Source organism: Aedes albopictus, chromosome 1 (genome assembly GCF_035046485.1).
Source record: "Aedes albopictus strain Foshan chromosome 1, AalbF5, whole genome shotgun sequence".
Classification (NCBI taxonomy): Eukaryota; Metazoa; Arthropoda; class Insecta; order Diptera; family Culicidae; genus Aedes; species Aedes albopictus.
Window position 1 is genome coordinate 43,738,540 of NC_085136.1, and position 11,737 is coordinate 43,750,276.

Sequence of the window (11,737 nt, forward strand, 5' to 3'; positions counted from 1 at the left end):
GACAGTTACAAACTAGTTATTCCACTGAAAGAAGTCGTATATTTAATATACAAAAATAATCGTCGAATAATGCATTATTGCTTTAGAAATATTTTCTTCCATGAGTAAATCCGGAGTATCCATGTCGCCAAAAACTACCGAAATATCTTTCATTATACTGGCTCACGACCCAGGTCAGTTTCAAATAATTTGTTCCTAAAGTGGCCATCGTTTTCAGCAAAATTGTCACTACGGTGCTCGTATAAAATAGTTGTGAAAAAAAAATCCCCAAAGGCAGATTCTAAAAAGAAAAGAATTTGATAAATAATTGAAGTGGAAAATGAACTGAATCTCAACGGTTTCATTGTTGTTTGTTGATTGAATGAGGTTTGAGGTTGCTTGAAATGTCATACAGTAAAGCAAGGATGAATTGATTCTTTGAAGCATCAGCAGTGTTGGCAGAAAAAGTGGTTTTCAGCAGTTGCGCGGAGACATCAAACTTTGAACATTAATAACTTTTTTCAGAGTCATTCTAGCACCTTACTCTTTTTGGCAAAGTTTATCAGCATCCCCTGGGCTATACTTTAACATTGTGAGTTGTTAAGCTCTAGACAAATTTGAGCCTCTTACGAGAAAAATGCAAAAAAATGTGTTTTCCCATATAAAACTCCATACAAATTTCAAACGCAATGCGGAATGCGCGGACGCAATTAATCACGCCCAGATTTTGCACAGATGTTTAGGACCATAAAACGCATCGAAAAAACATTGTTCCGAGCTGATAGGATCAAATATGGATTTTCCCATACAACGTTGACCCAGTCTATTATCTAGTGTCGCAGGGAAATATAGGCTTAAATCTACTTAAAATTATATAATTCATACTTACCCGGCATAGTGGTTGAATCTAAAACGAATCTTAAAGCTATTGTGAGTATAGTTAACATTGAAACATACATAACATGAAATTAAAATTTGACAAATGAAACTTAGGCTACGAGGTAAACGAGACTACGCACCTATTCCATCATCCGCTGCATGAGGCGATAGAACTAAACTACTTCTTGTAAGTACATTGTAAGTCATTTGCAACATAATTCTAATAAAATGAATATTAGTTTTAGCTTCTACAAAAGCTGCTGGAAAAAATCTAGTGTTTCTGCCACCGGTCCGAACAATTTCTAAAAAAGAAGTAACTGGACCTAACCCCAACGCGATGACGGATGGAAACGTAGATCTCACACTGACTGCTTGCAGTTCCTGTGGGCAAACATCGGATACTAACGAGCAGATGGTTGGCTGTGATTCCTGCAAAGGTTGATTCCATTGTCGGTGCGTCAATGCCACGGAAGCTGACTTGGCTGAACCGAAGTGGTTTTGCTCCGGGGATGAGTGTCAACGCCAGAAAAAAGGAACCACAAAAAGGAGCAGCAAGACATCCGAAAAGGCTTCTGGACATACGTCGGACTCCGATAAGACGAGTGTTAAATCGGACCGCCAAGTTGGACCGCATCTTTCCCGAATCATGCAAACGTTGCAGAATGAGCAGAAGTCGAAAGATGAAGAGCTACAAATGGAACGGATCATGAGAGAGAAGCGCATCGAGATGGATCTAGAGTTCAAGAAAAAACGTATGGCCATGGAGAAACATATGAGGGACAGAGAGATGGAATTGGAGAGGGAGTTGCTTGAACAATCACTCGCACAGGAAAAGGAGCATTTAAACCGGATGAAACTGATGAGACTTCAGTATCGATCTCAAATGGATCAAGTCCAGCAGGAGATAAAACAGTTGAACACAACGTCCGAAGCTGATGAAACTCCGAAGGCAGTTGATCGGAATCCAGCCTTTCTGGGAGAGAGTTCTCGAGCGACTTTCGTCAACGCGGATGCTACAAATGTCTCTGTTCGATCGAACTTGTCAAAGTTTAAGCCACTCGCCCCAAGTAAACAAGGTCATGAAACCGACAGCGACGATAGCGATGAGACGTCTGACAGCGAGTCTTCAGAGGAGGAGTCTGCAGAGGATGAATCGGATTCCGAAGCGGAGAAACCAAGGACGGGACCGTCCAAGGCTCAGCTGGCGGCCAGAAACGGAATTACGAAAAGGTTACCTATTTTCACCGGAAAGCCCGAAGAATGGCCGTTATTCATCGGGGCATTTGAAGCATCGACGGAAGCATGTGGTTTCAGCGAAGTCGAAAATCTTGTCCGCTTGCAAGAGAGCTTAAAAGGGCCGGCTTTAGAAAGCGTGCGTTGCCAACTTCTGTTGCCAAAATCCGTTCCTCGAGTCATAAAGAAGTTGCGTCAGATGTACGGAAGGCCGGAGCAGCTGCTCCAATGCCACTTGGAGCGGATTCGGAAGTTGGATTCACCGAAGGCAGATAAGCTCGCAAGCTACGTTCCGTTTGGCAACGCCGTAGAGCAACTCTGCGATCACCTCAAGATGGCCGGACTAAAGGAGCATCTAGTAAACCCTCTTCTTCTACAAGATTTGGTAGACAAGCTACCGTCTGGTGACAAACGCGAATGGGTTCGATATAAGAAGAAGAAGAAGTCTGTGACTCTATGTACGCTTTCGAAATTCCTATCGAAAATCGTAGCTGAGGCGTGTGAAGCCAACGTTTCGTTAGAGATCAAACCAGATCCAAGGGTTTCTGTGTCGACGAAGGCCACCAAAGGGATATCGAAGGGAGCCGTGTTCAACCACAGTTCGTTGGAACCTTCCAATAAAAGCGACGATGCAAGACGGTCACAAAAGCCGTGTATAGTGTGCCAACGCAATGATCATCGTCTGAGATATTGCGAAGACTTTAAAAAACTGCCTGCGGCCGATCGCATCAAGCTAGCGCAGCAAAAAAAGCTTTGCAAGGTATGCCTCAACGACCACGGGAATGCTGAGTGTAAATTCAAGCTACGTTGTAATGTTGGCGATTGCCAACAACGCCACAATCCGCTTCTGCATCCCCCACAAACGACGTTAGCGATTAATGCGCATGTACGAGTGAACGGTTCAATTCTTTTCCGTATGCTACCCGTTTTGCTGCACTGCGGACAAAAGTCTGTGAGCACTCTGGCATTCCTCGATGAAGGTGCTTCGGTAACACTGATTGAGCAGCATTTGGCAGATAAAATTGGCGCAAGCGGCGTGAATCTCCCATTAACAATCAACTGGACTTCAGATATTTCCAGAACTGAAAGCGACTCGATCTGCACAAATTTATGGATTTCATCCCCTGGAAGCAACGAGAAGAATTTGCTGAAGACGGTGCAGACGGTTCGTGAGTTGCTTCTTCCTGCACAATCGCTTGAATCCCCGGAAATGGCGAAGCGATATGCTTTTCTGCGTGACGTGCCTTTCCTTTCCTATCAAAGTGGGCGCCCAGGACTATTGATCGGGCTAAACAATATCCACGTCATTGCACCTATCGAAACCAAACTAGGTGGACCGGGAGAACCAATCGCAGTGAAATCAAAACTAGGCTGGACCGTGTATGGTCCACAAACGGGAGAAACTATAAGCGAAGCCTTTGTGGGTCATCACGCAGTGAGCAACCAAGCAATTCATGATCTCATAAAAGTGCATTATGCCCTCGAAGAATCGGCGACAGCTGTACTTCAAGAATCGAAGGAAGATCGAAGAGCCCGTGACATCCTGGAACGGACGACGAAACGCATAGGAGACCGTTTTGAGACGGGACTTCTATGGAGAGCTGACGATATAGTGTTCCCGAATAGCTTCCCGATGGCCCTTCGGCGTTTGGAACATCTGGAACGACGTTTAGAAAAAACACCTGAATTGTACGAGATTGTAAGACAACAAGTGATCGAATACCAGAACAAGGGGTACGCGCATAGAGCAACGGCTGAAGAACTGACCAAAATGGATCGTCGCAGGATGTGGTATCTGCCCTTGAACGTGGTTCTAAACCCAAAAAAGCCCGGCAAAGTTCGCCTGGTGTGGGATGCGGCGGCACGCGTCGATGGCGTTTCTCTAAACTCGCAGCTGCTAAAAGGACCCGACTTGCTGACTGCATTACCGGAAATCGTATGCCGCTTTCGAGAGCGACCGGTTGCCTTTGGTGGAGACATCAGAGAGATGTACCACCAATTGAGGATACGCGAGGTGGATAAATCGGCACAGTTATTTCTGTTCAGAGCAAACCGTACAGATGAACCGGCCATCTACATAATGGATGTTGCCACATTTGGCGCCACAAGTTCTCCGTGTTCTGCTCAGTTCATAAAGAACCTGAATGCTCTTGAATTCTCCAACGATTTTCCAAGTGCAGCAGAAGCAATCATCAAAAGCCACTATGTTGATGATTATTTCGACAGCGTGGACTACGTAGAAGAAGCTGTTCAACGAGCGAAGGACGTGGCATACGTACATGCAAAAGGAGGATTCCAAATCAGAAATTGGGTGTCCAACTCTGAGGAAGTGCTTCGCAACCTCGGAGAACAGAAAGTCGTGACCAACGTTCGTTTGACGCAGGACAAAAACATCGAAACCGAACGCATCCTGGGAATTGTATGGAATCCGACTGAGGACACTTTCTTGTTTTCTGCAAATCATCGACCGGATCTTGAGGCGTTTCTCGAAGGCGACGAAAGACCTACAAAGCGTATCATCCTCAGCTGCGTGATGGGATTTTTTGACTCCCAAGGTATGTTTTCTCATTTCACGGTGCACGGTAAGCTTATTGTGCAAAACCTATGGCGACTGGGTTATGATTGGGACGAAACAGTGAACGACGATACTTGGGCAGATTGGAAGCGATGGACTGCTCTTTTACCGTGCGTGGAATCAGTGAGAATTCCACGGGCGTATTTCGGTAGTCTACGATCGGACGAAATCGATTCCCTCGAATTACACGTGTTCACTGACGCTAGTGAACATGCGTATGGAACAGTGGCGTACTTCAGAGCAACGGTAAACGGAACCTACAAGTGTGCGTTAGTCATGTCACGGTCGAAGGTAGCACCACTAAAAAGGCAATCAATTCCCCGGCTGGAGCTTTTGGCTGCTGTACTGGGAGCTCGACTATTGCGCACTGTCGAATCAAGTCATACACTGCCTGTTCATCGACGATTTCTGTGGACGGATTCACAAACTGTGTTAAGCTGGATTCGTTCAGATCAATACAAGTATAAGCAATTCGTTGCCTTTAGAATCGGAGAGATTCATGAATTGACCAACTTAGCGGATTGGCGTTGGGTATCAAGTAAACACAACATCGCAGACGTTCTGACCAAATGGGGCCAGGGACCTCCACTCGAATCAAACGGTCCATGGTTCACAGGTCCACAGTTTTTGTATCAGCCTGGAGAGAACTGGCCAATTCAAAAACTTCCACCGGCCAATATCGGCGAAGAAATGCGAGCTCATTTGCTGTTCCACGACACAGCTAGCCATGTGGAACCACTGATTCACGTTCAAATGATGTCACGGTGGACTCACATCGTCAGAGTGACTTCGTACGTGCTAAGGTTCGCTGCAAATTGTCGTCGCAAGCAAAAGGGCGAACCGATCTGGACTACGAAAGCAGTTGGGAATCATACGAAGTTGTTAAAATCACAATGGTCTCACATCTGCTGGCCGTTACAACAAGAAGAGTTCCAGAAAGCAGAAACAGTGTTGTGGAAGCAGGCTCAACTTGCTGGTTTCCCGGACGAAGTCTGTACGATGAAGCGAGCACAGAAAGCGAATCTAACATCGGCGAAAATTGAAAGAGGCAGTCTTCTGTATAAATTGACTCCCGTTATGGACGACAATGGAGTCATACGTGTAGGAGGCAGACTGGAAAAGGCGGAATTCCTGCCGTTTGATACAAAATTTCCAATCATCCTTCCTAAAGATGACGTCATCACAAGCAGATTGGTTCAACATTATCATGAGCGATTCGGGCACGCAAACCGCGAAACAGTGTTTAACGAGCTGAGACAACGTTTCTACGTTCCAAAACTGCGCTCCGTTATTCTGAAAGTGATGAACAACTGCATTTGGTGTAAGGTCTACCGATGCTCCCCCAAAATTCCGAAGGAGGCACCACTACCTGTTCCACGCGTGACCGCCCACCTGAGACCATTCAGCTCAGTTGGAGTAGACTATCTTGGGCCAATAGAGGTAACAGTTGGGCGAAGGAAGGAGAAAAGATATGTTGCTTTATTCACTTGTCTGGCAATTAGAGCAGTTCACGTTGAGGTAGTCTACAGCTTAACGACACAAGCATGCCTAATGGCAATTCGGCGTTTTTGTTGTAGAAGAGGCGTTCCAGAAGAGTTTGTATCCGACAACGCCACGAATTTTAAGGGTGCTAGCAAGGTGTTGGCAAAATCCATCAATGACGAATGTGCTGGTCGGGTCAGTTCTAGGACTAAATGGACCTTCATTCCTCCCGGAACCCCACACATGGGAGGGGCCTGGGAAAGAATGGATCGGTCAAAGAAGCGCTAAAAGTTTTTGATGATGGCAGAAAATTGACAGACGAGATTTTCAGTACGACCTTGGCAGAAGCTGAGGACATGATTAACTCTCGCCCGTTAACTTATATCCCTCAAGAATCCGCAGAAATAGAAGCAATCTCACCGAATCATTTTTTGCGAGGCACAGTACGAGCCGAAGATATGGAGGTTGATCAGGTCGTCGATTTTGCTGAAACACTTCGAGATGTCTACAAAAGATCACAATATCTCGCCGATCAACTATGGATTCGCTGGTCAAAGGAGTACTTGCCGTCCATTAACCATCGTACAAAATGGTTCGAGGACAAGGGTTCGATTCGCGCAGGAGATCTAGTGTTCGTAGTAGATGGACGCTTTCGGAAGTCATGGACTAGAGGAATCGTCGAAGAGGTGTTTCCGGGATCTGATGGACGAATTCGGCAAGCGAGTGTGAGGACATCTGGCGGCGTGTTCAAGCGGGCAATCGCGAACTTGGCAGTATTGGAGATTAGAGACGGTAAATCCGGAACGGCCGGGGGTTCCGCACCGGAGTTACGGCCGGGGGAATGTGCTGGCACCACTGGCGAGGGACCACGAACCGGTAATTAACAAGTGAAACTGGTTGACAATTCACTTTGACGTTTCGATGAGCTACATCTGTCAGGAGGATGAGATAGCGAAAATTGATAGAGATTGTCGCAAATACGAGTTTTTCCAAAATCTTTATTACATATTTCTCTTAATAATAGCATAAAATTAAAGCTTATAGATTGTTTACCAGTGTTGAATTGGAATTGATTTGATTCTCGTAAGTAAATTAATGATAGTGACATGCAGAAAGGATAAAGTTGTTAATAAAAAATCTTATATCATTATCTAGTGTCGCTGGGAAATATAGGCTTAAATCTACTTAAAATTATATAATTCATACTTACCCGGCATAGTGGTTGAATCTAAAACGAATCTTAAAGCTATTGTGAGTATAGTTAACATTGAAACATACATAACATGAAATTAAAATTTGACAAATGAAACTTAGGCTACGAGGTAAACGAGACTACGCACCTATTCCATCATCCGCTGCATGAGGCGATAGAACTAAACTACTTCTTGTAAGTACATTGTAAGTCATTTGCAACATAATTCTAATAAAATGAATATTAGTTTTAGCTTCTACAAAAGCTGCTGGAAAAAATCTAGTGTTTCTGCCACCGGTCCGAACACCTTTGTTCAGGGGTGATGCGCTCAAGTTTTAGTTTTTCCATACAATGTTGACTCATCCTACTGTGTATTTGCACCTCAGGAATCTAAAATGGTGTGATTTGGTGAGATAGTTTTAGTTTTATAAAGATTTTGGTTCTCTTACACATATCTATTGCTAGCATTGATTTTGTTCACTTTCGTGATTTCGCTGAAGCACTCAACGCTGCTTCTGCAACACCACCAGTAGCGTCTTATGTAGTCTGAGCCTTTTTTTTTCTTGCTGACCGTTAATTAGGTTATCGAAATGTCACGATTTGATATGTCCCATGTTTGAGTTTAGTCTTCTTTATGTTTGGCCACTTTTGAGGGGACACCCGGAAACGATTCCGGAACAATACCAGTAGTATCAAATGTGGTGTGAGCTTATCTTAATGCTTACTGTTCATCAGGTTACCCGGAACTAGTAACACTACCGATAGTAACTTATGTGAAATCTGTTTATTTTTTTAGTATCCGTGCATCAGGTTACTGACAAAAAAGCGGTTTGATGTACCGCAAGCATGTGTTTGGTTCACTGTCATATTTGTCCACTTCCGGTGGGACACCCTAAACCGTTCATAAGGTTCAAAAAGGCGCGGTTTGTCACATGCATAGGGTTCGTTTCCCTTCTTCATTTGACCAATTTCGGAAGGACACCCGGAACCGATTCCAGGATACTACTAGTTTTCCCAAGTATGATCTGAGATTTTTATCTTGTTAACTGTTCATCAGGATACCTAAAAAGTCATTTGATGTGTCGCGAATATTGGTTTAGTTCTCTTTTACATTTGGCCACTTTCGGCGAGACACCCGTAACCGGTTTCACAACACTACCAGTTGTCCCAAATATGGTCTGCAACTATTTATTGCCAATTGTTATCGGGTTATCTAAACAGCGCGAATTTACGTGTCGCATGCATGGTTTTGGTTCACTATTATATTTGGACACTTCCGGCGGGACATCCGAAAGTTTACCAGTTCAGATATGGTATAAGACTATTTTCTTGCTAATTTCATAAGCCTATCAAAACAGCAGCGCTTTGATGCATGGCTATGGTTCAATTTTATATTTCGCCTCTTGCAGAGGGACAGCCGAAGCAGGCTGCGGCTTAGGCTGCGGCACTATCAGCAGTCCCTAATGTGGTCTTAGCCTACTTCCTTGATAACCGGTCATTAGGTTATTCGAAAAGCCATGAATTGATGTGTCGCATGCATGAGTTTGGTTCACTATTATATTTGGTCACATCCAGCGGGACATCCGGAACCGGTTCCGGAACGCTACCGGTTCAGATATGCTCTGAGATTACTTTCTTGCCAACCATTCATTAGGTTATCAAAACCGCCGCGCTTTGATGTATCGCATGCATGAGTTAGGTTTACTATTATATTTTGCCACATCCGGCGGGACATCCGGAACCGGTTCGGGAACATTACCGGTTCAGATATAGTCTGGGACTATTTTCTTGCTAATCTTTCATCAGGTTATCAAAAAAGCCACGCTTTGATGTGTCGCATGCAAGGATTTGGCTCACTATTATATTTGGCCACATCAGGCGGGACATCCAGAACCGGTTCCGGAACACTACCGATTCAGATATGGTCTGAGGCTATTTTCTTGTTAACCATTCATTAGGTTATCAAAAAAGCCGCCCTTTGATGTATCGCATGCATGGGTTTGGTTCACTGTTATATTTGGCCACATCCGGCGGGACACCCGGAACCGGTTCCGGAACACTACCGGTTCAGATATGGTCTGAGACTATTTTCTTGCTAACCATTCATCAAGTTATCGAAAATGCCGCAGTTTGATGTGCAGCATGTATGGGTTTGTTACAATTTCATGTCAGGCCACTTCCAGGGGTACCGGTCCGGAACACCTAAATGGCCATAACTCCGGAACGGTTGAACCGATTCGAACCATTTTTAATAGGAAACAATGGGACCAGATTCCGCGTCGAATGAATCGGTCGATGTTTACTATCCAAAAGTTAGGTGACCTTTTTTGTACACACACACACACACACACACACACACACACACACACACACACACACACACACACACACACACACACACACACACACACACACACACACACACACACACACACACACACACACACACACACACACACACACACACACACACACACACACACACACACACACACACACACACACACACACACACACACACACACACACACACACACACACATACGCACACACATACATACACACTAGAGTGGGTCAACGTTGTATGGAGAAACTTTAAATTTGATCGTGTCAACCCGGAACAAAGCTTTTTCAATCTATATTAGCGTCCAAAACAACTGTGCAAAATTTGGGAGCGATTGGTTGCTTCCCCGTATTCCGCATTGCGATTGAAATTTGTATGGAATTTAGTATGGGAAAACGTGCTTTTTTGCATTTTTCTCATAAATTGAAATTTTTCGTCTAAAACAATCTAACCAATGACGGTAAAGTATAGCCTAGGATATGCCGAAAAACTTTGTCGAAGACCGCAAATAATAAAATCTCAAATTTTGCCCCAAGTTACCAGGCGAATAACTTTTTTCACAAGTATCGGATCACTTTGCGGTCTTCGGCAAAGTTTTCCGGCATATCCTAGGCTATACTTTACCGTCATTGGTTAGATTGTTTTAGACGAAAAATTTCAATTTATGAGAAAAATGCAAAAAAGCACGTTTTCTCATACTAAATTCCATACAAATTTCAATCACAATGCGGAATACGGGGAAGCAACCAATCACTCCCAAATTTTGCACAGTTACTTTGGACGCTAAAATGAATCGAAAAAGCTTTGTTCCGAAAAATTGACTTTGTTGACCCAATCTAATACACACACACACACAGACATCATCTCAACTCGTCGAGCTGATTCGATTGGTATATAAGACTTGCCCCTCCGGGGGCTCTATCAAAATTTCGATTTTGGAGTGAACATATAGCCTTTCGGTACACCTTGGTGTACGAGAAAGGCAAAAAAGGTACTTTTGCGGAAGCGTGTGGCGTGCTCGATAGGTAGCCGATTTGACAATTCGATAGGCAGATTTGGTTTCGTTGGTGACTGGAAAGGAGAGTGGCGTCATGTTACAATGAACTTAATGCTTTGGCTGTTTTCCTACTCTCCGCATCGACCAATGTGGCGCTAGTTTCTATGCGTGAAAAATTGGTGTATTGATGTTGCATGAAGAAGGAGAAGAAGAGCGATGATGTTTTGAAAAATCCCTATCCCTATAACACAGGGGAAGATTTTAAAATGCCTCTATAAAATCTAAAACAAAATCTAATTAAAAACGGTTTGATGTACGGTGTTAGACTTTGAACGGACTACATATTGAGCGTATAAATTTAAATTTAACATTTTTTTCTTGATGATGATTAACCTGGGCTTGTTAGGGGAATGTCTGTAAGTAAAAAGAAAATCGCGTGAAGTACTGTTCCTTTGAATTCCACTAAGAATTTGCATCCTTTGACAGATACGTATTTCGACCTCAACTGTAAGGTCGTCTTCAGTGCCTTGTACTTGACTCGACTCTTTCTTTTTTCTTGATAAGGTACTAAATTTGTAGTCCATCCAAAGTCTAACACCGTACATCAAACCGTTTTTAATTATATTTTGTTTTAGATTTTATAGAGGCATTTCAAAATCTTCCCCTGTGTTATAGGGATAGGGATTTTTCAAAACATCATCGCTCTTCTTCTCCTTCTTCATGCAACATCAAATCACCAATTACAGGCAAACATATACGCTCAACCGGACCTGTGTATAGACGAGTACACCGATGAACTGAATTCATCGCGGTCCGAGAATTTTGACACTAGAGCGGGGCCGCTTCTAATCAGAAGTGAACGATATCCAATCAGAATTGAACAATTATGATTGGGAATGGCCCCGCTCTAGTGTCAAAATTCTCGGACCGTCTATAATTAACATCGGCTATCCATGAGACAGATGCAATTAGCTGATTTCTTTTGTTTACCATGTATTTTTGACATCCGATGAACGGGGTGACAGTTGAACACAAAGCAATTTGTTAAGCACCGAC

At 43.7% G+C, this 11,737-nt stretch overlaps 1 protein-coding gene across 1 annotated transcript; it reads left to right on the forward strand.

Annotated features, from left to right (window-relative positions):
* The first annotated feature begins 1,504 nt into the window (after window positions 1–1,504).
* Window positions 1,505–5,921, forward strand: LOC134288328 (uncharacterized). Its single transcript, XM_062852867.1, has 3 exons — window positions 1,505–4,646; window positions 5,283–5,767; window positions 5,838–5,921. The coding sequence occupies exons 1-3, from the start codon at window positions 1,505–1,507 to the stop codon at window positions 5,919–5,921; spliced, it is 3,711 nt and encodes a 1,236-aa protein (XP_062708851.1).
* Window positions 5,922–11,737: the final 5,816 nt, after the last annotated feature.